The 26,045-nt window shown below is 38.3% G+C and overlaps 1 protein-coding gene and 1 pseudogene across 1 annotated transcript in view; both read right to left on the reverse strand.

Annotated features, from left to right (window-relative positions):
* The window catches only part of DNAH8 (dynein axonemal heavy chain 8), a 328,229-nt gene that overhangs the window by 272,471 nt on the left and 29,713 nt on the right, over window positions 1–26,045 (reverse strand). The window contains exons 10-18 of the mRNA XM_060021883.1: window positions 23,984–24,091; window positions 21,521–21,622; window positions 15,995–16,141; window positions 11,140–11,337; window positions 9,184–9,260; window positions 7,774–7,873; window positions 6,040–6,159; window positions 4,497–4,632; window positions 940–1,127 (exon numbers count right to left, since the gene is read on the reverse strand). Of these exons, the coding sequence (XP_059877866.1) occupies window positions 940–1,127; window positions 4,497–4,632; window positions 6,040–6,159; window positions 7,774–7,873; window positions 9,184–9,260; window positions 11,140–11,337; window positions 15,995–16,141; window positions 21,521–21,622; window positions 23,984–24,091 (1,176 nt within the window). The remainder of the gene's footprint in view (window positions 1–939; window positions 1,128–4,496; window positions 4,633–6,039; window positions 6,160–7,773; window positions 7,874–9,183; window positions 9,261–11,139; window positions 11,338–15,994; window positions 16,142–21,520; window positions 21,623–23,983; window positions 24,092–26,045) is intronic.
* LOC132431842 (dnaJ homolog subfamily C member 2 pseudogene) lies at window positions 18,751–19,861 on the reverse strand (annotated as a pseudogene).

Here is a 26,045-nt window from a genome sequence, read left to right on the forward strand (position 1 = left end):
AGCTATTATCAAAAAAAAGATAACAAATAACAAATGCTAGTGAGGATGTGGAGAGTAAGGAACCCTCAGGCACTGTTGGCGGGAATATAAATTGGTGCAACCATTATGGAAAACAGTATGGAGGTTCCTCAAGAAACTAAAGGAGAACTACCATATGATCCAGCAATTCCACTTCTGGGATTTTATCCAAAGAATATAAAAATACTAATTTGAAAATATATATGCACTCCAATGTTCATTGCAGCATTATTCACAATAGCCAAAATATGGAAACAGCCATCCATCAATGGATGAAGGGATAAAGAGGTGATATATACACAATGGAATATTATTCAACCATGAGAAAGAAGGACATCCTGCATTTGTGACAACATGGATGGACCTTGAGGGCATTGTGCTAAGTGAAGTAAGTCAGACAGAGGAAGACAAACTGTATAGTATCACTTATATGTGGAATCTAAAAAATCCAACACAGAGTAGAAAAGTAGTTGTCAGGGGCAGGGGAAATAGGGAGGTATTAGTAAAAAGGTACAAACTTTCAGCTATAAGACAAATAAGATATGAGAATCTAATGTATAACATGGTGACTAGTTGATAACACCGTTATCGTACAATTGAAATCTGCTAAGAGAGTAGAACTTAAATGTTCTCACCCATATATATATAGTGATGGATGTGTTAGTTAACTGACTAGATGGAAGGAATCCTTTCACAATATATATGTATATCAAATCATCACAATGTACACTTTAATTATCTTACAATTTTATTTGTCAATTAACCCTCTATAAAGCTGAAAAAATTAAAAGAATCAACATAATAACAAATTTCTCCCCAATGCTGCATTAGCACAACTGCAAAGGTATCTTTTTCTTTAAAAAAAAAAATACAAAAAAAAAAAACTCTTTCAAAATAACTAGAAAATAGAATCCATCTTACCTGCAAGTACAATTTATCTCCTTTCAATTTACTTTCCAATTTTAGCAATCTCTTTGCCTGTTCTGGTACATCCAGCTTCATTTTTATCATGCATTTAGTTTCCCGAACAACTTCCAAAATTTTGGGATCAAAATTAACCAGCAACTTCCCTGTTTCTGGATGTCGCACAAAAAGTGTGGCTTGCAAAGCTACAAATAAACAATTATTGACATAACTTATTCTAGATTTCTGTTATTCTAGATTTCTGCTTCCAGCCCTGTTTACATGCCTGTCTTCACCATTGAACTACTGACTTCTTAAGAATAGAACAATAGTTTTGGATATCCCAGGTGCTAAGGCACAGTATCTGATACACAGTCAGTGCTCAAAACTTAGATAAACGAATGCAGAGTATCTGCAAACTATAAAATCAGATCCAGAGAGGTATAAAAATGGACCAAGAATGGTTAGCCTTTGTGCTATGAACTGCGATACTTTTCTGAGTGGATCTAAAAGGGCTGTAATACAATGTCAGTTTATTTTTATGGATTGTGATTTAACCCCTGGGAGAGAGAACTGGAAGATGTGTCCAACTACAAAATATGACACACTTCATAGATTTCAAACACTTTTCTACACCTAACTCCAAAGTGGCTTCTTTAAGGAGGTTTGTCTGACTTAAATCAATAACTAGGCTCAGTATCAGTAAGAAATATTTATTAAACACCATTGAGTTGTGAACTCCTAGAATGTAGAGGAAGATATTTTTTAGCCTACACCTGAGTTACTACATGAACATCATTCATATAAATAGGCACTTTCAGATATGTTTTTTATTGAGAATTGAAATACATAATCCCAAATGGTTCATGCTGAATAGCCTTAGATCATTTGTTATCCCAACATGAATTACTTCTAGAGGAATAATAATAACACACTTATAGACTAGTATGTGCCAGCTTGAGTTGCATTTTATATTAACAAACACTGATAACATGAGAATTGGACATGTATCTTCCAAGCCTCACATTACTTCACAGACTATGGCTGCATCAAATTTCTAGTAAAGCAAAATAGACTGTATCTCTCTTTGAAGTTAGTTGACTTTTACTCAACAAATAAAATTAGTCTTGATATGATTCTTAATGATGCTGGTTTCATGAAGATGTCAACTAAAAACTTTACCCAATTCATTTGGAATCTTTTTAAAATTTGGCTAGAAATCATTTATCCTCCCAAGTAAATTCCAAAATAACATTGGGACATTCCAGTAATGAAATTTGTGTTCCTCAAGACAGTTCTGAGCTTCCTTGACAGGACAAAATGATCAGCAAGACCACTAATAATAATGACAGCCAGGGCTTCCCTGGTGGCGCAGTGGTTGAGAATCTGCCTGCTAATGCAGGGGACACGGGTTCGAGCCCTGGTCTGAGAGGATCCCACATGCCACGGAGCAACTAGGCCCGTGAGCCACAATTACTGAGCCTGCGCGTCTGGAGCCTGTGCTCCGCAACAAGAGAGGTCGTGATAGTGAGAGGCCCGCGCACCGCGATGAAGAGTGGCCCCTGCTTGCCACAACTAGAGAAAGCCCTCGCACAGAAACGAAGACCCAACACAGCAAAAATAAATTAATTAATTAATAAACTCCTACCCCCAATATCTTCACAAAAAAAAAAAAAATGATAGCCAGGAAGTCTGCTCCAGGACTGAGTGAACATTCTATGTGAATCATCATTAGAGAAACTTTATACAGCAAATCAAAAGGAGGCCAATACTAGTTCTCCAATTATTATTCCAAGTTTCTATATGGTTAAGTATAGTTACATCAATATAACAAGAAGAAGCCTTCCAGAGCAATTCATTTCCACTAGCCTGTGTTCACATGAAAGGCATGTTTGAATCCTGGCCCTGCCACTTCCTAGCTCTGTGATCTTGGGCAAGTTGCTTAACTTCTCAGTACCTCAGTTTCCTCATCTGTAAAATGAGGATAATAATAATTCCTCAGAGGGTTGCCATGAGAATCAAAGGAGGTTGTATATGTAAAGTGCTTAGACACAGCCTGGCATATGATAAATATTATATAAATGTTAACTATGACTGTTATTAAAAGGACACAAAGATGAAACAGACACAGAGAGTATTCCTGGAATGTGTAGGGGAGATAAGACAGATCTATAAAGCAACAAATGTCATGATAAAGTGTGGGGGGGGGCCTCTGGAGGAGGAAGACATTATTATCGGCCAGGAAGAATAAAGAAGGGCTTTATAGATAAGGGGATTGTTGAACTTTTTATGGAATGTGTGCAGATAAGAGGAAAAATCAGCAGGACAAAAACAATTTAGAAAAGTGCATAGTATTGTAGAAGCAAAACAGTACCTGCTCCATATTTCAATTGCTAAAAATGCTCTTTGCTCTCTTCTATAATGTGAATTATAACCTTCTTTTAATGCTCTTTTGAGACCGTTGCTCCATTAGCAGGTTTTCATTAGGATCCATAGGGCCCTACCATGTGCATTACCCAGAAACAGCTCGCCTGATAGAAGTGGTGTATTTGAGGCTTAACTAAGGTGCCAGGTGGGAAGACATCCTGCAGGGTTGAAGCCCTGTCCTCCAGGATGCAATCATGCAGTGGATCAATGGCCTGTATATAGTGCTGTGTCCCCAACAACTAAAGTACATGGGTCTGGAACCAAGAGTCAGAACTAGGAGTGGCCCCTCTCACCATCACTCCCAGTGAGCCGACCTCCGAATTTGTGCTTCCTATGCCTGCAATTCTGTGCTCTGCTGAAGTGGAGATCCTGGCGTGGGAGGGAGAAACTTTCCTACCAGGGGACACAGTCAGGGTTCCACCAAGGTTACGAATAAGAGATTAAGGTAAATATGAGACAAAGCAGGAACCTGAACTGACCAACAACTGAGCCCACACAATAACAACAACATCCCAGGTGATCAGCATACATGGATGATGGCTTAAAACCATCCACCCCCGCACCTCACACTTAACTCTTCCCAACACCTTGGCACCCCTCAGAGGTACCTGAACACAGCCCTAATACTCTTAATTTAATGGAGATCAGAAGTGAAGTTAAATTCAGTTACAGGAAGAGAAAGAAAGGGAGGGAGGGAGGAAGAGAGGAGGGGAAAAAAGGAAGGGAGGGAGGAAGGAAGGACGGGAGGAAAGGAGGAGAGAGGGAGAAAGGAAGGAAGACAAGCAAGCTGCAATTCCTTTTCCTCTGATTAGGACTGTGATTTGAATCTATAGCATGATAAAACTGGATATAAAACCTTCCCAAATAGATGGAGAAATATCAATAAGGAGTCTTGTTATTTACTTTTAAATACTATTTTCCAGGATAAAGTCATAATCTTAGTATATCAACTTTAAGCTCATGACAATTTCTGCTTATAAAATCAGAATATTATTAACTGTAAAGAAATAAATAATTGTATCCTCTCCAAATCTAAATTTAACCATCATACAGTTATATAAAAAAGATGTAAAAATTCTCCGGAACCACAAACTCATTCAAAATCTCCTAACACCCGCTCTGTAGTGTCACTGCAGTCTTACACACACCATACTGTAACTGCGAGATCTCTTTGATCCAGGCTGTATGATAGACCACCTCAAATTCCACCAGAACGTAGGAAATTTTATTATACTGACGAATGACAGCTTTGCCTTCCGCACTTGACAAAATTTCCGAGTTTTTCTGTTTTTTAAGGGAAAAACAAAGATTTATTTTTAAAAGTCTGCTGATTGTTTTCTTACCCAAACCATAAAGCTATTTACATTTTAAATGACATCAAATAATGATACTACCCATTTAGATTTTACCTCAGACAAAAATCAGAGATGAGGAAGGCCAGACAAGCTACAGATGGAAGTAGGGAAACCTGATCAGTAGAAAGGGGAAACTGGAAAAGGAAATAAAGGATTTAAAAAGAGAGGTCTCTAGGCCTACAGCCGGTCCCAGGCACTGAAAGTCTCCACCTCCAATGCTCTGTTCCCTCCCTACTTTTCTGGGCAAGATACAATGAACTGATTTTCCTTGAACTGTGACTATCAGGGCAAATTCCTAAATTCAGCACCAAAAAAAGAAGTAAGTATAGATTCCCTCCCTCCCTCCCTCTCCCTCCCTCCTCTCCAAATTAAAAAAAAAAAAAAAAAGTAAATGTACATCAAAGAACAGAAACCAAATTTCTTTATGAAGAAATTGAACATTTTTTTGTTTTGATTCACACATTACCAAAAACAGGACAATCTCTGCTCTGTCACTATAAAGTCAATAAACAATTCAGTCCCCATCCTGGCCTCTTGTCTAAGGTCATCGTTTTAATTTTTTTTTAATATTGATAACAATAAAATAAATGATAGCAGCCAAACGGAAACAACAAAAACTTAATATTTGATAATGCTTAAATAATAAAATTATTTGCAGGACTGTTGTTTTGTAGCTATTTTGTTCCACGTTTAGGCCTAAGACATAACACCAGGCAAACCAACTCTGCTTTGCTACTCTGTCTTTTTAAAAAAGAAAGCAAATAAAGCAAAACAAACAGAAAACAACAAAAAAAAAAAAAAAGAGAGAAAGAGAAAACAAGCTGGCAATTTCAGAATGCCAACAAGGCTTAAGACTATCCCGGTGTTTTTCAGAAATCTAATAGTCTTAAGGACACAGAGGATGAATGTACTCTATTATACTCTGCTCTTGGTCTCAGTCCAATACACAGGAATATACTCGGAGTGCATCCTAACCTTCACTAATGTGTATCAGTGACCTATTCGTCCGCATATAGAAGTAAGTTTCAGTACTAGGTCTGTGTTCTATTATTTTCAAAACAATTATTTTACAAAAGAGAGTGTCCTGTTTATTAAGCGTCATAAGTTTTTAAGATTCATCCCCTTAGAGATTAACTATAATTAAATGGGATTATCTACCAAACATGAAAGAAATGGCTTAGTCTCTCTCAAGCATATTTGTAAACTAAATTTCCTTTGCCCAGTAAAAGAATTAGCTCTAGCTACTTTACTGGACACAAATGTTACAGGATAAAATATATTTCTTGTATTAAAAACCACCATGATCCACATACTGTAAATTTAACTATTGGCTTACAAAAAAATAGTTGATGGGCTCACTTATCCGGTGATAGAGCTGCCTCACCCAAAGGATCTTTCCTGCTATAGGGGGCATGTTGCGAGCAAGAGGTGGGTCATCTTTTTGAGAATGATAAAGCTGTAATTAAAGGTCTGGCATTAATGTTTGAAATTCAATACAATGGAAAAGGCAAAAATATATACAGCTATATTTGTATTGATGTTTTACCATTATTCACATGTTTTATACACAAGAGGTAGTCAATAAATACGTAAATGCACTCCAGAGATATCAACCTGAGGCTCAAAAACTATGATGATTACAATATACGACACTTAATTCTCTCTTAACCCTTACTTCCCATTACATGTATACTTTTTTTCTGCCTTTTATCCCCAATTTTAAGGCGGTATTCAAAAGCTGGAGCTTGGGGTTGACATATACACACCACTATACATAAAATACATAACTAATAAGAACCTGCTGTATAGCACAGGGAACTCTACTCAGTACTCTGTAGTGGCCTATATGGGAAGAGAATCAAGAAAAAAAAAGAGTGGATATATGTATATGTATAACTGTTTCACTTTGCTGTACACCTGAAACTAATACAACATTGTAAATCAACTATACCCCAATAAAAAAAAATTTTTTTAAGTAAAATTAAAAAAAAATGAGGAAGAAGGTGGTCTTCTCCCCCTCCCAACTTTTCCTTTAATTATAAAATTGTTGCCCACTAAGTTCTCTGCGCGCAGCACCCTCTGGCCCACCCACTTGTAAGCCTCACAAGCGTCCTATTCTAATAAATCACTTCTTTTATTTTTTTATAAATTTATTTATTTTATTTTTGGCTGTTGGGTCTTCGTTGCTGCGTGCGGGCTTTCTCTAGTGGCGGTGAGCGGGGGCTACTCTTCGTTGTGGTGTGCGGGCTTCTCATTGCAGTGGCTTCTCTTGTTGCAGAGCACAGGCTCTAGGCACGCAGGCTTCAGTAGTTGTGGCACGTGGGCTCAGTAGTTGTGGTTCACGGACTCTAGAGCACAGGCTCAGTAGCTGTGGCACACAGGCTTAGTTGCATGCATGGTCCATGGCATGTGGGATCTTCCCGGACCAGGGCTCGAACCCGTGTCCCCTGCACTGGCAGGCGGATTCTTAGCCACCACACCACAAGGGATGCTCTAATAAATCACTTCTTATCTTAAAAAAAATTAAAAAATAAAGCAGGAGCACACAGCTACATTATATCTGTCATAATATTCTCCAGAGCCCATACTTTGATACCCAAAAATATTAACTTAAACGGGCTTTCCCATGCATACATGAATGCTGTCATAAAAAGACAGTTCTTAAGAGCAAAGGAGTGTGATCTGGCTGTCCGGGGACACACACTGTCAGCACCTTCTCCCACAGAGAGAGGAGCATCAAACATACTCAGCAGGGCTTTCCTGGTGGCGTAGTGGTTGAGAGTCCGCCTGCCGATGCAGGGAACATGGGTTCGTGCCGTGGTCCGGGAGGATCCCGCATGCCGCGGAGCGGCTGGGCCGGTGAGCCATGGCCACTGAGCCCGTGCGTCAGGAGCCTGTGCTCCGCAGCGGGAGAGGTCACAACAGAGAGAGGCCCGCGTACCGCCAAAAAAAAAAAGATACTCAGCAGTGACAGGATTTGTCTGGTAAGCTTGGCACAGGATAATGATGGCAAATACTTCCAGAATATTTTTGTACTGAGTACCATTCTATTTATAAATATGATACTTGCCTTCTTAATAGCTTCAAGTTCAGCCACATAATACTGAAGAATAAGCTCAATGGTGTGGTTTATTTCTAATTGAAGACAGGGAATGTTCAGTTTTTGGAATCTAAAAGCAATTGAGGGTGAATAGTGTAAAAATAAATGAGAAACACACTTAATTGTTGCAATCCTAAAAATCCATTCACTCATTTGACAAATATTCACACCAGGCCTCATGCATTGCCCTAGGTTACAGTGATGGACAAGACAGGTGTGGTTCCAGCCCTCTTGGAGCCAATGATTACCTTACGGAAAAGGTAGAGATCGGTCAGGAGTGACATAAATAATTATTTAAATTACAAGGGTGCCAGAAATGCATGTAACAGGGGAACCCAGCCAAGTCTGGGAAGTCAAGAAAGACTTCCTTGAAAAAGTGACATCTGAACTGAGATTAAAAAGATGAGTGGGGAGCTGGCTTAGCAAAGATGGAGGGGAGCTCAATGAATGTCCCCTTGCCAATATTACTGCTCACGTCACCCCAAATAGGCATAATGATATCATGATTTTGTCAGCCAAATGTCACTTCCACTAAGAGACTAAGTTATGCATAGGAAGTACTAGAACCATAACTTTCTGATAATAAAATGAGTTGACACCAGCATACCATAGGTAAAAAGAGAGAGACAGAGACAGAGAAATTGCCAAGAAAATGGTACTGCCATCTGTTTGTACAGTACTGTCACTCATCAAAATCATTATATGCCTGTTTCAACTCTTATGATGGTCTCATGAGGTAAGGTTTCACAGGTATGATCCAGCATTAGAGAGATGGGAAAGTCAGACCCAAACCCAAAGTCAGACCCAAACCCAGATCCACTGGCTCTCAGGGGAGAATTTCAAAACGGTCCCTAACATGGGTAGTGAGCCCTTCCTGAGCTGCAAGAAAACGGCTTCTGGTCCAGCCCATCCTTCTAATCCAGGCTTTCCTGCCCTTTAGGGGAGCACCGCTGTCAGGACTAGAAGGAAAGGCAGCTACAGAAGCACTCAGGAGGAAAAACAGAAAGTTTGGGGACCTACTATTCTTAGATAATTTCACTGTTAGAAATCCTTTCAGTATGCAGAATTAAACATTATTTGTTCCCTTTCCAATAACACTTACGAAATTAACCTTAACATATTACATAGCTGGGGGAAAATGTGAAATCACTTCCTTATTGGAAGATTTTCCGCTACCAAAAAATGCAATGAAAATTGAAAATGAAAAATATCATACTATATTTCAATTTTCACCAGTCTATTTAATGGTAATTGGGAGATTACTGTTTATAAGTTTTAAAGTTTACATAGGAGAGATTTCCAAAATTTTTTTCAAATTGTTATTTTCAGCTATAAAGTTATCCCACCTAGAAACTATACTGCTTAATGCATTATAAATACCTCTGAAGCAGCTGAAGAGCCTGCTGAGAAGACAAAATTTTTCCAAAAGTACTGTTCATAAATGCCTGTATTTGTACCTGAAATGCAATATTAATGTTTGAATGATTTTTTGAGTTAAGGAAAAGATTAGTTTTGTTTAACAACAATGAATGATTCTCCTACAGAATCAAAATACGAGCCTTAAATACATCTACCACCTAAGCATCTAGAACTGCACTGTCTGGTATGGTGGCCACTGGCCACATGTTTCTACTGAGCACTTAAAAATGTCACTACTTCTAAGTGAGATGTGCTATAAATGTAAAATACACACAAAACTTCAAAGACAGTATGAAAAAAGGATATATCTCATAATGGTTTTTATTAGTGACATGTTAAAATGATAATATTTTGAATATGTTGGGTTGAATAAAGTATATCATTAAAATTAACATCACCTACTTTTTTTACTTTTATGCACGTGGTTACTAAAAAATTAAAATCATATATGTGGTTTGCATTTGCCGCTCATTATTTATTGGATGTTGACCTAGAGAATTTATGAAAGGAGTGTAAGTCCCTTACAAAGTACATTTTTTTGGGGAGATTTAGGATTTCTTAGCATGTCGGTAGAGCAGTGTAATGACACTATAGACACCCAACGTGAACAGGTGTCATTTTCTAACACTGCTGCTCTCAGAAACCTCTTTGCCACGCTAAGGAGGAATAAGAAGCCAAAGATGTTCTTCCAAGACTCCCACCATCCCGAGCAGTGAACTCCAAACTCCTGGTGCCCAACTGACGGAACTGAAGCACTCCACAAATTACTTTCACTTATAGATTATATTGGTACTGTCTACAAATACATACTACACCCATTAATCAAACATTGGAAAAGGAAGAAAAGTTAAAACACTGACATATCTTTTTAGATACTAAAAACTTAATATGGCCTCTAAATTTACTGAACGCTAAACTTGTACCTAAGACCACAGTTAAGGCTTTATAACATATAATCTTATTAATGAATCATAAAAATAATTTAAGCAATAAGTTTTTTAAAAAACACAAATTCTCACTGCTATCAAGATATAACTCCCAAAACCAAACATTAAAAGTAAAAAGTAAAATATATCTTCCTATCAGAGTCTAACTTTCAAAAACTGAAAGGAAATTTGTGTCAAAAAGAAAAAGTGTTGTTGCTAGAATTTTAGGATCTTTTAAATTTATATTGCACAAATTACATGTAATATAGTTTTTAGAGAGTCTTGAGAAAAAATATATCATCTTCCTCACCTTCTTGGCAAGGATTTAAGACTCAGGAAGTGGGCAGGGTATATTCTTGTCCCTCTCTGTGTCTCCAAGACATTCTGCAGCAAAGAGGAGACCATTCCCTGGGGCTACACCTGGGTTAACAGTTTTCAGTAAGAGAGTAACTGAAGTCATATTAGCCCAAAAGGTGAGAAAGAAACCTGTTACAGTCTCATCCCTCTGGTGTCCCTTCAGCTACGACAGACAGGAGGAGGGTCTCTTCAGAGTCATCCTCTAAGCTGCAGAGAGAATGTGGCCATAAAGCGCAGTGCCAAGGGAAGAGTGTTCCACTGTCCTAATCTGCTCTCAAATCTTCTCACACTGAACAAAGAACAAGGCCTACGAATTCTTACACAGGACAAGTGACACTAGTCCTTGGCACAACAAAAATCAAATATATTTTTTAATGCACATTAAAAATAAACCCAGCTACAATAAGCCCTTTGGGCTTCTGGTTAGTTACTGATATCTTTTATTGAATAAGCTCATTTTTCATTTAAAAAAAAAAAGAAAACATTTTGTGGGCTGGTTAGAAAATTATTCATGCTGGCAAATATTTTTGATCAATTTGCAAGAGTAATTTGTAATAAATAGTAAATATGTGAATTTCAGTACTATTGATTACATTTCAGCTTTACTAAATCAAAAGTATGTATAATTACTTACCTCTAAAGCCTTGATTTTTGCCGTGAAATCTAAGTAATCCATGTCAAATTCTGTCCTTCTTGGATCCAAAATATCATACTGCTTTGTCTTAACCCCTTGATATATATTTTTGAATTTTATTGCCATAATGTCTATTCCCTCTATGGGAGAATTGCTCAAGGCTGAATATGTTTGCACAGTAGTTATCATTTCTGTAATCTTAAAAAGAAAAGTGTTACTTTAGTTTAAAAGTTAGAAATTAGCACCCTTCCCTAGAATTAACTCTTAATGAATTAATGATTTTTAAAAAACAAGCCAATAAACAGGCTTTAGAATCATTTAAGGTAAAACCAACCAGAGGAGATAAAACAGAAGACAAATTTCTGTTCCAGTCATTACTACCCTTAGACTATTTAAGACGGAGGATGTTCTGCCATAAGTAGAGAGAGTTTAGAGCCTTTCTCAGAATCTGATCACCTTGTCTTCCAAGAGGAGGTGGGGTGGTGAGGGACAGTGAGTAAAAGCCCTTGCAGATGTCTAAATAGTTTCAGCATTTTGTTCTGGAGAATGTTCTGAAAATCGTTTCACTGGATCACTGGATTCAAAAGTGTTCCCATTTTTCTGGCCCTCACCATAGTTCTGATATGTAACACTAGCATAATTCCACATTCAGGCAAAGGAAAGGTCACACAATCCTGAAAGACGACCGTAGTCACTTCTGACCCCTAAAGAACCCTGGAAAATCCTCACAATGAACTTTATTTCAGAAACAGCTGGCTCCATCTCAACGTACCAACACCACCTACTTCACCAAAAAAAAAAAAAGTCTTTCATGTCCACAGGCTACTCAGTTCCTTAATATTCATCAAAATGATTCCCCATTTTGATTCCTGCTCTGGAAAACAATCCTCAAAGCTTCCCACTCCTTCGCTTCTCTCCCACAAGTGTTCAGGGTGAGAAGAAAACTAAAGACAGAGCTCTGGGAAACCAAATTCATCAATATTGGGAAACCAATATTCACCAAAATTTACATGGCAGGAACAGGAAGAAGAAACAAGGGATATTATACACAATTCTGGTTCTTTAGGGCAGACTAACACTCAATGCACCAAGTCTCCATCTACCAAAAAAGATGCATTTCAGGCACCCTAAGCTGACACACTAGCACTTTCCTCCTCACTTGTTCCTTAAAGATCCCCAACATCTCTGCCCAACTCTGAGGTCTTGGTTCTCCAACCCCAAGCTCAATCCTATCTGTCCTTTGACTTTCGTACTTGGTCATCCTGACATCTGGATCTGAGCTTTCCCTAACAGGTTCTGGCTTAGCCTGCCCTTCTGTCTCTCCTCTTCAACTATTTAAGAGCTCATAGGGGTAGTCCCACAGTGGTCCCTGCTGTGCCCCACTCAGCAGGGGAAGCCCACCAAGGCAGTTCAGTAACCACCTCTAGAGGATTATAAAAATTCTGGCCACATTTCAGGGTAACTATTATGCCCCACCTTTAAGAATCTGGACACCAACATCCACCAATTACACCTGGGAGAGATGCCAGTCAGCCAAGGAATTCTTAGCACAGGGGAGTTGGAATAACCTAGTAACCAGGATGCACTTCAAGTAAGGCCCCTAGGGAGTGCTGCGTTGGCTCTGACTGCTGAGCCTTTGTGGCGTGAAGTTGTATCCTTAAGACTACAGGCAGGGCTTCTCCAGAGGTAAGGCAGGAGGAGTAGCTAATGTAGCTGGCCATTATTACCCACTCCCTCTAGCATCAGGAATGCTTGGGCTGCTGCTCTACAGATGGATGTTCATTATGCCCAGCATTATACCTGCCACCAAAGATCTTTACTGCACATGGGCTAATAATTAAGGTCCAGCCAGGAAACTATACCAAATGTAAAACTGCACCCAAGTTAGCAAGGGCCCCCGCTCCTGGAAAAATGAACAGTAACCAGGACTCACCTCCAGGTTTACATCCTAATGGTTTCAGAAATGTTAAACATTTCTGTAGAACAGGTCCTGACCAACGGGGCCTATTATTCATTTGCCCCATGCCAATATCATTCTAAATTGGACACTTGTCCCCAAGAAATCCTCACTGTTCACAAAACAGCCTCACACAACATATTCCCAGATGCAGCACCAAAAGCACAAGCAACAGAAGAAATACTTGATAAATTGGACTTCATCAAAATTTAAAACTTCCTGCTTCAAGGAATTCCCTGGCGGTCCAGTGGGCAAGACTCCACCCTCCCAATGCAGGGGGCCCAGGTTCGATCCCTGGTCGGGGAACTAGATCCCGCATGCATGCCACTAAGAAGTCCATATGCTGCAACTAAGAGCCAGCATGCTGCAACGAAGATCCCACGGGCCGCAACTAAGACTCAGTGCAGCCAAAATAAATAAATAAATATTAAAGCAAAACAAAACAAAACGTCCTGCTTCAAAGAACACAATCAAGAAAGTGAAAAGATAACCTGTAGAAAGAGAGAAAATATTTGAAAACCATATCTGATAAGGGACTTAAGACCCAGAATATATAAAGAACTCTTATAAACTGAACTACGAAAACACAAATAACTAAATTTAAAACGTGCAAAGAATTTAAATAGAAATTTCTCCAAAGAAGAAATACAGATGGACAATAAGCATTTAAAAAGATGCTCAACACGGGCTTCCCTGGTGGCACAGTGGTTGAGAGTCCGCCTGCCGATGCAGGGGACACGGGTTCGTGCCCGGGTCCGGGAAGATCCCACATGCCACGGAGCGGCTGGGCCCGTGAGCCATGGCTGCTGAGCCTGCGCGTCCGGAGCCTGTGCTCCGCAACGGGAGAGGCCACGACAGTGAGAGGCCCGCGTACCGCAAAAAAAAAAAAAAAAGATGCTCAACACCATTAGTCATCAGGGAAATGCAAATCAAAACTACAATGAGATGTCACTTCACACCCACTAGGATGGCTAAATTCAAAAAGACAGACAATAAGTGTTACAAGGATGCAGAGAAATTGGAACCCTCATACATTGTTTATGAGACTATAAAATGATACAACTACTTGGAAAAACAGTTTGGCACTTCCTCCATAAAGGTAAACATGGAGTTATTATCTGACCCAGCAATTCCACTCCTACACATATACTCAAAAGAAATGACAACATATGTTCACACAAAAACACATACATATATATTCATAGCAGCATTAGTCGTAATAGCCAAAAAGTAGAAAAACCCAAATGTCCACCAACAAATGAATGGATAAGTAAAATATGGTATATTCAAATGATGGAATATTATTCAGCAATAAAAAGGAATACTACAACATAGATGAGCCTTGAAAATATTATACTAAGTGAAAGAAGCCAGTCACAAAAGACCACATATTATATGATTCCATTTATATGAAATGTCGAGAATAGGCAAATCTATAGAAACAGAAAGTAGATTAGCAGGTGCTTAGGGCTGGGTAGAGGGGAGAATGGGGTATCACTGCTAATGGGCACAGGGTTTCTTTTAGTGGGAATGAAAATATTCTAAAATTAGATGGTGGTACGGTTGCACAATCCTGTGAATATATTGGAAAATATTGACTTGTACACTTTAAATGAATACATTATATGGTATGTGAATTGTATCTCAGTTAAGCTGCTAAAGAAACAAACAAAAAACAGCCCCACTCAGTAACTTGGTTTTGTTCACCACCCATATTTTCCTATCCTGGCATGTATAGGAAATGCCCTTCAACTTGTGAAATGCCCCCCACCAATTTCCAACAAATGACGAGCAGACTCCTGTTATTAGGACCTAGGGAGTTGGCAGAATGGTAGGGCCATGGGGAGGGTGGTACCTAGATGATATCTTTGTAGGCTTTGCAAAGGTTGATTCGAAGAAGCCTCTGATATGGGCTGCCCTGTATCCCCTGGAAAAACATCACTCCTCTCCAGCCAGTCCTAATGAATGAATGAATCAAAGGTGCTGAAGGGCTTCCCTAGTGGCGCAGTGGTTGGGAGTCCGCCTGCCAATGCAGGGGACACGGGTTCGTGCCCCTGTCCAGAAAGATCCCATATGCCGCGGAGCGGCTGGGCCCGTGAGCCATGGCTGCTGAGCCTGCGCGTCCAGAGCCTGTGCTCCGCAACGGGAGAGGCCACAGCAGTGAGAGGCCCGCGTACCGCAAAAAAAAAAAAAAAAGGGTGCTGAAGTTTCTAACCCATATCCGCCCAGCAAAGACATTGCCCATACAATCTCTATGTTTAGACCATATATATGGCCTGGTAAGGGAAGGTGCTCACACATCCAGATATGACACAACTACTGGGTTCTGCCAGATATTGCAGATATGTCACCTCACACCTTTTCTCAGCCTGATAAAATGGTTAAGAGCAGAGGCTTTAAGTTCAAGCTCTATAGGTAAAGATAGAATTGAGGTCTCAAGAGAAGTGAAAGTCTGCAATAGCTTTTGTGAGACAGGCAGAAGATAGTAATTAGGAATGAAAAAATAAGTTATAAAAAATGCAGTAGGGCTTCCCTGGTGGCGCAGTGGTTGAGAGTCCGCCTGCCGATGCAGGGGATGTGGGTTCGTGCCCCGGTCCGGGAAGATTCCACATGCCACGGAGCAGCTGGGCCCGCGAGCCACGGCCACTGAGCCTGCGTGTCTGGAGCCTGTGCTCCGCAACGGGAGGGGCCACAACAGTGAGAGGCCCGCGTAACGCAAAAAAATTAAAAAATAAAATAAATAAAATAAAATGCAGTAATCTATGAGTGATAGTGGATGAGTCAGATCAATAGTAAGACAAGAGATCTGGAAAAATAATTCTCAGTGATGCTACATAAAGTATGAAATAACTGGAAAGGTACGGTTGGTAGTGGCAACTGTGGCTGCACGACGCTTACCTTCTCCAGTCTTTTGCAGAAAGCTTCAAATTTTCCAAATATATACATTTCTGAAACCTCAAAAGATTTTTCCCCTGAGGATTCTAAAATCTGTTTCCTTGTTTTGTGAAAAGATGTCTGATACTCCTTGAATAGAAAAATGCAGTCCTATGAGAGATTTAAAAGGGGTATAATACATAGTGAGACACTTGTTTATGAGTGAAATATTCAAAAATTCTATCCTCACACAAAACTGATCACATCAACCCCTCAATAGGGGCTGCCGCTGTTAACATTGAAAATTCAAGTTCTCTGCCCACACATTGAAAGGCCTATGAAAATCAATACAGTTTTTTTTCTATTTTACAATATAGTCTCATCTTCTTTATCCTCATTATTTCCCCTTAACTCTTATCCTTGTCAAAGTTACCACATACACTATTTGTTGTCATGTTTTCATGGCTAATCAGAGCTCCCAGGAGGCCAAAAATTATGTATCAATTCTGTCTATTTTCAATTATCTATCTAGTCAGTTGGCATCTTTTAATCAGCATTATTCACATACAGGTATAAAAAACATTAAGACTGTGCAATACTGATTTATCATCCAACTGTCAGTTCTCCATGAGGAGATCATAAAGTCTTTGATGGGTGCATTGCTGAAATCCTAATATTTGACTACAGCTATACCAGGTCAGTTCAACCAGGCTAAAAAAGGAGGACATTGTCACTAGGCTCCAGTAGGAACTTACTGTCATGTCCAGCTAACCAAACCGTCTTAAAAAAAAAATAATGTTAAACTTTTTCAAAGCCACCGATGGCCAGTCAAATCTTTAACATAATGCCAGCTCCCTGGTTCTGACTCTTCCATCTCCCTCTTCACTCTATAAGGACCTTTGTGCTTACGTTGGTCCCACTTAGATAATCCAGGATAATCTCTCCAACCTTAATTCCTCCTGTAACCTTAATTCCCCTTGACATTTAATATAACATAGTCACAAATTCCGGGGATCAGGATGTGGACATCTTTATTCTGCCTGCCTCAGCCACTAAGTCAGAATCTCTGTGAGTCAGACTCAGGAAGCCATACTTTCAACCAGTTGCCCAGGTGATTCTATAAACATTCAAGCTTATATAACTAGTCTCATACCTACTTCTAGCTATGATACGCCTCCCCACCTCTCAATCTCTAAAACAGAATCATTACTCTCTTCGAGGTCACTGATTATTTTTCCACTTATTAAACAAAAGTTTAAGGACTTCCCTGGTGGTCCAGTGGTTAAGACTCCAGGCTCCCAATGCAGGGGACGCGGGTTTGATCCCTGGTCAAGGAACTAGATCCTGCATGCTGCAACTAAAAAAATCCAGCATGCCACAATGAAGATCTCGCATGTGCCAATAAAGATGCCAGCGCAGCCAAATAAATATTTAAAAAAAAGAAAGTTTCTTGGTGCCTACCATATGTTAGGAACTCCTTGAGATGCTAGGAGTACAGATAAGATCCCTACCCTCCTGGAATATGCCATCTAATAGGAATTACTTTCTATTACTTCTTCTTCACCAACCAATTCCTTCCTGTTGGACAGATAACATCCTAAATAACAATTCTTCTCATTGTTTCCTCCAACTCATCTGAAAATTATTCCCCAAAACTATACAATAAAAGTTTCCTGAAAAAATTTCAGATGTAGTAGAAAGCAAGTTAAACTAGAATGCAGAAAACCAAGCTTTCATTTCTAATTCAGTAAGTAAATGGCTAGTGACTTGAAGCATATTAAAACAATTATGAGAATAAATTGCTAAGTTCTATGTCAAGAGTCCTGGTTTCTGCCAATTGGACAATTTGGGGGGAATGATTTCTCACTCCCACTCCCAAAATTAACCCTGGAGAAACTATAGAGGGAAACATGGAATCCAGCAAATAACAATAACAACGAAAACAGAAGTGATAAACTCCTGGGAGGAGGATGGGTTGTTCTGAATCTGAGGATTGAGTGAGCAAGAATGATTAAGAAAACAGAGAAGATAAGTAATATTGTTAATGAATAAGGGGACATATTACATAACAAGGCAAAGATTAGTAAGAGAATATTGTCAACATTATGCCAATAAATTACAAATTTTAGAAAAATTAAAGAAATTCCTCAAAAATATAAACTTACAAAAACTGTCTCAAGAAGAAATAGAAAGAATAGTCAAATAACTAGTTTTTTTAAATGAAGCAATATGTATTCATAAAACATATATATAAGGGATTAATATCTAGAGTATATAAAGAACTCCTCCAACTCAACAAAAACAGAACCCACTTCAAAAATGAGTAAAGGATTTGAATAGCCATGTCTCCAAAGAAGATATACAAATGGCCAATAAGCACATGAAAAGATGCTCAACCATCACTAGCCATTAGGGACATGCAAATCAAAACACAATAAGATACCATTTCATATGCATTAGGATACCTATTACCAAAAAAAAGAGAAAATAACAAGTATTGGCACAGTGTGGAGAAACTGGAACTCTTGTGCATTGCTGGTGAGAACGTGAAACGGAAGAGCTGCTAGGGAAAACAGTATGGTGGTTCCACAAAAAGTTAAAAACAGAACTGCCATATGATCCAGCAATTTCACTTCTAGGTATATACCCAAAATAATTGAAAGCAGAGACTCAAAGAGATCATTAAACAGCAGTGTTCATAGCAGCATTATTCACAATAGTCGGAAGGTGGTAACAATCCAAATGTCTATCAAAAGACGAATGAATAAACAAAATGTGGTCTATCCATACAATGGGATATTACTCAGCCATAACGAAATGAAATTCTGATACACGCTACATCTTTCAGGTATCTTTACTGGATACATTTTCAAAGCTCATTCCAAAAGCTTCTGTGCTTCTGTTGTCAAGAGGTGAAATCTGCACATGGATTTCCAAATTGTTCTGAGGTGTTATATTGACAGTCTGAGGCTCTACTCCACACAGTATGTCATCTTTCTGATGAGGGCCAAGTTTTGGGAGACGGTTCTTTGCCAATAAAATCTTTGGCAGTTCTTTTGACTTCCAGAAGTAGAATGCGTGTTCATGTACTTGGCAATAACTTCCCATCTTGAATTTGTCCCAGCAAGAAAGAGGCTCACAGTTTTAATTAGCAAGTGCAGATCAATTCTCTTCTGACAAATTTTTACTGCCATTTCCACCTTCAACAGTTGATGTCTCTGCATTCTTAGATACTTGGCACACACAAGCCTCAATTTCCTCTTTCTCTTTTCTAATTTGCTCATTAATTTCTTCTGTTTTGGCAGAGCAGCAATTCCTATTTCTTTTGTAGGTGATGTGAACGTTTCATTTAAATACAGTAAGCTTGCAAGTTCGAGCCTATCGCAAAGTTTTTCCACTTCTTCCATCATTTTAACCGGCTTTATCTCATCATCAGGAAAGTAATTCCAGGTCTTCCATGAATTTTGAAGTTTTTGCTACCTTTCTCTTTTCTTATATAATTGACATATAACATTATATTAGTTTCAGGCATACAACATAATGATTTGATATTGCCTTTCCCTCTTAATGGCTTTTTTTCCTGGTTATCCTTTTTCTTCTTTGCCAGTAATGCCTTTTGTCTAACTTCCTCTTTCTCCTTACCTATCCAAGCAGCTCCTAATTCACCTCATCTCTGCTTTTCTTTAGCTTCTTCCTTCTTCAATTTTCCTTCAGCTTTTGCTTTTTCCTCTGCTTCTTTCTTGGCTTTTTCTTTTTCTTTGAATTTTTAAAATCCTTGCATCACAGTTATATGCATTATCATCTAACATTCAATTCATTTCTTCTTTTTCCTTTGTGCCCTTGCTGCTCTGTTCTGCTTTTCAATCTCTCTCCTTTCATCATGACATTCTGCTTTTTTTCCTTCATTTAAATAAGAAAAATTCTCTCCAATAATAAAAATTATGCCAGCAGGAATAAAATGCCTCTGTATCATCAAATGATGAATTCATATCACCAAGTTTAGGAACTTTTTCTTTTTTACCACCTGTAATGCATTTCAAACACTTGGGAAAACACTTAGAAGAAATTGTCCTTTGCTTCACTTTTCTAAGGAACTGAGTTATCAAAAGTAAGATCTACACTGTTAATTTCTCCTCTTTTCACTGACTCAGACATTTCATAAGTTTTAGTTATGCAAGTGAAGTTGTCATTATCTCCTTCTTTAACGGATTCACCAGCTGCTTTTGGTATTGTTTAGAACCACTGCTTTATGTGCTGCTTTGGTCTCTCTCTGCATAACTTTGTATTTTACATGAACAAATCCAAGAACTGCATAATGATTCTGGTTCTTCCAGTCGTTGAGATCAAGTGTTTTCAGGAAGAGAAACTATCCTAACTGCAATTCCTCATCTTCTGTTTCATTTAAGTACATCTTATGTTTCCTCTGACAACTCTTTCTTATCCTCCAGTTCCAGAGGTCAGAGAGTGGTGATGAGAGTGCTCAGGGCCAACCCTGCAAGCACAGCAGTTCACGTCCTAGGTGGAGGGCACTGAGCATCCTTTCTTGCTCTACCGCAACAGTTCCAGCCTCCCACCTAGGCTCTACGAAGCCCAGGAACCAGCACATGAAGAAAGCCAATAACCACTTCCAGATGGAGACTTGCTGGTATGGCCATTTCTTTCAGACTTTCAAAATAACAGATCGCTTTGATTTTCTACAAACTCTTCTAGAGGCTAGAAAAGAGGGGAGTACTTCCTTCCCCTCCTCCAGTCGTACTTATTCTGAGACCTTAGTGCCAGAAACACTAACAAGGACACTATGAGAAAGGAAAAATTACAGGCTATCTCTCTCATGAATATAGTTGCAAAAAGCCCTAAAGAAAATTGTAGCAAAGTGAAGTTAAGAATGTTTTTAAAAAGATAATTACACCATGACTAAGTCGAGTTTATCCTAGGGATATTAGAATAGTTTCATTTTAGAAAACCTAAAAATGTCATCTATAACATTAATAGATTGAGGAGAAAAATCTTATAAGCTCCTCAAAAATATGTGCTGAAAAATTTTTTCAAAACCCATTCTTAACTTTTAATAATATCTCCTAGTACTAAAACTAGGAATAAAACTTCCTTGAATCTAATCAATGATGTATTAAAGCATCAAACTAAATGGGGAAATGTTAGAAGCATTTTCTTCTAAAAGAAGATCAGAATCAGATGCCAACTATTACCAGGTCCATTTAAGGATGCATGGCAATCCTAACCAATGCAAAAAGGCAAGAAAATGAAATTAACAGAGGCTGGAGTAAAAGATGGGGGCCAGAGCATATGAAAGGCACATGCGAGGTGTCTGATACAGGCAGCCATGGACAAGATGAGGATTAAATTATGCCCTAACAGGAGCACTAAGCATAAAGGGAAGTAGATAATTTTAATGAAGTTCTTCTTATATGCTCATGCTACCCTGTACAATGTTTTTTCAAAGCTAACATGCTTTGTCAATGAAAAAAGTAAGCAAAAGTGGGCCAGATGGTAAAAGCTTTACTTTATGAAAATAAAAATACTTATACAAACCTGAATTTTCTTTAGTACAACTGGTATTTCCTGATCCCATACGTGGTTAGTTCCCCCATCAGAAATATATGCTTTACATGCTGTCACCATTTGATTTGTTACCTAAAATAAATATAAGTCCAGAATAACTATAGGTAGAGAAAGAAATAAAATTTAAGTTTTTTAAATCACAAGCATAAAAATATGATAAATAGAAACCTTATGGAATGAATTAATTACAGAATATAAAAAACAAAGAAATATACATTCCGGGTAAAACAAAGAAAACCCAAAGTCACATTTACCTACTGTATTTAAGTCTACGTCACTGAGGCCATCAATTTCAAAGTCAACTATATTTTCTCTTTGTCTAGTTCTCCTCTAATTAGGTCTTGATCCAGTCCAACTGTGATTCTTCTCCATCCTTCAACATGCAAACTAAATATTAAGTTAACCACCTCTCACATCCCCCAAAATAAAGAAGGAAAAAAGAAAAAGCAAGACAGCCATTTAAATGGTCTGGAAGTTAAATCAAGATGGCAGGCTGACACACAGAAATTTTGGAGAATTCCTAAAATATGGAAATCACACAGTACCAAATCTACAGAGAAAAAAAAAAAAGACTAGAGAAAGCCAGAACCCGGTTCTGGAGAAGGTTACTTGAAGGTAGAACAGTTATGGAAATTTTTCAAGATGGGAGACAATGTGAGGTAACCCTCAGTTGTAACCCTGAACACCGAATTTAGAGCAACTTGTACAGCAGGCAACAGCGACATATGCTGAAAGGACAAAGGTATGAGTGTGGACCACAGTCTTCGAGAAGTGTGGCCCAGGTAGCTACTGCACTCCCAGGAGGACATATCAGAGAAAAAGCTATTCTCACTCCCCTCCAAACAGTAAGTTATACTCCTTACTCACAAGAGACAGACAAAATAAACAGAACAGGGAGGCAAATCAGCAGTCTCAAACACAAAGATGGGCAGACAACCAAGAATCACCAAGCAACTGAAGAAAACAAACATGGTAACAGAAGCATTAAATTCAACAAAGAGAGAAAATACAGAAAAGATATATGTAAAATCTTTTAGAATATTTTTTATTAACTAAGTTTATAAGAAAGATATGAGAGGATTTTTACATCATGAAAGAAAAGAACTCGGAAATTGAATTTTTTTTTGATGCACCGACCAGCAATTGGGACATAAATGAACAGTCAATGAGTGAGCTGAAAGATCAAAGGACAAAGATGGACCCCCCAAAAAAAAAGTTAAGGAACATGGATTTTAGATTCAAGGGGAGAGAATAAATTGAATAGGTGGATAAGAAATAATCAGAGGTAAACAGGAAAACTTCCCAGGAATGAAGAGAGAGGAAAGTCTTGGGAATGAAACAACCCAGCAAGTATAGAACAAGATAAAGGTAAAAAGAACCACATCACTTTGAAATTTTAGAAGTTCAAGAATGAAGAAAAAATCCTACAAGCTTCCTGGGAGAATAAAATAGGTTTCCCACAAAGGAAAAAAAATCAGATTAGCATCAAATTTCTTATCAACAATTGTAGATAGTATACAACAGTATCTTTACAGTTCCAGGAAAAAATTATATTGAACTTAAGAATCTCAAACTAACATTTCAGTGGTAAGACAAAATGAAGTGATTTTCAGACATGCAGGAATTCAGGGGGTTCACCACAGAACTACTGAAGAATTTTTTTCAGCAAAAGAAATAATAAATCCAAGGCAGAGGAAGATGTGGAAATCACAAAACAGAGGTGATCAAAAATGCTAGCAATACTTAGATTTTAGTCTGATCACTTGTTGATTCATACACTGAAAACACAGTAACAATAATATGGAACTAGAAATCTCAATGTGGAACATGTAGCAAGGAGGAAGACAAGTGACAGGGAAGAATCCTAAGGTTCTTGCCTTGCTTGGGACATAGACAATGATTAAATCTATTCTTTGATCTAAAAGAAAGTTGAAATGTGACTGTTACGTTCTGCTTGAATTGTTTATAAGTAAATTCTACTCCTGTGTTTCTTGGATGATTTTTCCAATTATTTAAAATAATTAATCATATGGCACTAAATGGGAAGATTTTACATAAACCACAGTGTGGGTGGGAGTAGCTAAAGAAGCATTATTTTTCCCTTGATCATTATGTAGAGTCCTTCTTCGTTTCTTGTAACAGTCTAGGCACAATTCTTAGCTCTTATGCAAAACTATTTGGAACAAATAAATTAGAAAATCATCAGTTACTTTTAAACAAAAAACCTGGGGGTTTACCTCTGACAAGCAGAAAGGTCCCCCTTCAATTAAGTACAACTGACTCCAGGCATGCCTTTCTTTTCTTTTCCACAAAGTATGAAAATCCAGAACTCTGAGAGGCACCCGAAGTTCCCAATTCCCTTCCCTAGCTCAGAGGGAAAGCACTTAACCTTTTCACAGGGTTACAATGTGATTTCTTCCCTTGGAAACTTACCTTGATAAACAATGAGGTCATTCTCTCCGAAGTATTATAATACCTTGACACACTGTGAATCATTTTGATGGCATTTATCAAATTTTGTATCCCATGTGCCATGGAAACCTAAAATTGAAATATATTAAGCATACATTTATATTTTTAATAACCCCCATCCTATAATATTCAAAACTCTAAACATACATAAAACAGTGTAACATTTTAATCTTAAAAGTCAAATTTTACTAAAAGCAACATGGTATCCTTGACTGGATACTGAAACAGAGAAAGGACGTGAGTTTTGACAAAGGTACCAAGGTATTGCAAGATGTTAACAGGAGAAATTAGATGAAAAGAATTCTGTACTATCACGGCAACTTTTCTGTACATGTAAACTTAAAATTTTATTTAAAGATAAAATATTGGAGGTGAAAGTGATTTTAAGTATTAATAGCTCAACTTGCTCTTTTTAAGGATGAAGAAACTGATATCTTAAAGGGTAAAGTGACTAATGTATGGCCAGAAAGCTAATTAGAAACAGGGATCAGACTAGAACTCATTTCCTCATTATTCAACTCAATTCACCTTTCAGCAAACCTACTAAGTACCACGAAGTCCTGAGAATATTGAGAGAATTCCAAATATAAAGAAACTATCCTGGAGGAGGTCAAGGCACGGTGGAAACGACACACACAGAGAAGTGAAATAGGTAGAACAGCCTAGAGCCATCAAGTAGAACAGCATAGAGCAAAGCAGAGCAAGTGCATCCGAGATATCAAACTATTGCTAATGTATATTGAATGATTACTATGCGCCAGGCACTAGGTGAAGAGCTTCACATATTATCTTAATTTATGTTGACAATGACCATTTTTAAAAATATTTATTTATTTATTTGGTTGCACTGGGTCTTAGTTGCGGCATGCGAACTCTCAGTTGCAGCACGCATGTGGGATCTAGTTCCCTGACCAGGCATCAAACCCCAGCCCCCTGCATTGGGAGCGTGGAGTCTTATCCACTGCACCACCAGGGAAGTCCCAACAATGACCATTTAAGGCAGGTTTGATTTCATCAGATCTAAAACATCACTGATTGTAAGACTGTACCACTGCTTTACAGTCTACTGAAGAAGGGAAAAAAAAGGCTCAAGATGGGGGGGTCTAACTCCTACAAAAATCTAAGCCACCAAACGATGCATGAAATTAACAAGCCATGGAGAAAAAGACAGGAATAAAGCCTACCTGTCCCAATCCTGCTCCTTGGGGCAGGGGTGGAAAATAAACTATCCTGAGAACTTGTTCCACAAGCTGGGGCTCGATCACTGTAGTCTGAATTCACACCCATGGTACCAAAAACAAAACAAACATTAGTTCTTTCCTTCCCCCGCAAGGAAAGAACTAATAATCTCAGATGGTGTCAAGTCACCTTGACAATGATTCATAAAACCTGACTGACTGTAAGTTGTGCTCTGAATACAGAGATGTTAAAATGTGAAAGAAAAGTCTTAGAATCTATAAAATAAAGTGTTATGATTATTCCCATTTTGCAAATGAGAAAATAGAGATGTAGAGTACCTTGTCCAAGGTCCTAGAGCTGTAGCATAACCACAGCTATGTGCCCGAGATTTTGAGATCCTGCTTTTAACCTTGATGTAAATCATAAATCACTATGGAAGAACAACAGAAGGTCAGTGGCCTTCCCACCCTCAAGGAGCTGGACTTTTAATTGCTAGGACAATTTAAAATATATAAAAAGATTTTTTAATAGTGGTGGAATAAATAAGCCAGGAAGAACAACTACTTTTGAGTGTACTGTATGTCCTAGTTGTAAGGTGTAACCATGACATAATGAAATCAATTTTATGTGGTTTATGGAAATTAGTATCGTCACTTTGTAGTTAACCCTGTATGTCAGAATTCATATTATACGTGTTATCTGTAGACCAAAAAGATTCTAATTAAAATATGCCTAGGAGTCCCTTCCACCCTCAATAAGGCAACTCTACAAAGAATGAAAAAGGCCTGGAGACAGTATCAAATGGGCCAACCGGGGAAATACCCTTCATCTGAATTTTAAACAT

The sequence above is a fragment of the Delphinus delphis genome, chromosome 10, assembly GCF_949987515.2.
Source record: "Delphinus delphis chromosome 10, mDelDel1.2, whole genome shotgun sequence".
Taxonomy (NCBI): domain Eukaryota; kingdom Metazoa; phylum Chordata; class Mammalia; order Artiodactyla; family Delphinidae; genus Delphinus; species Delphinus delphis.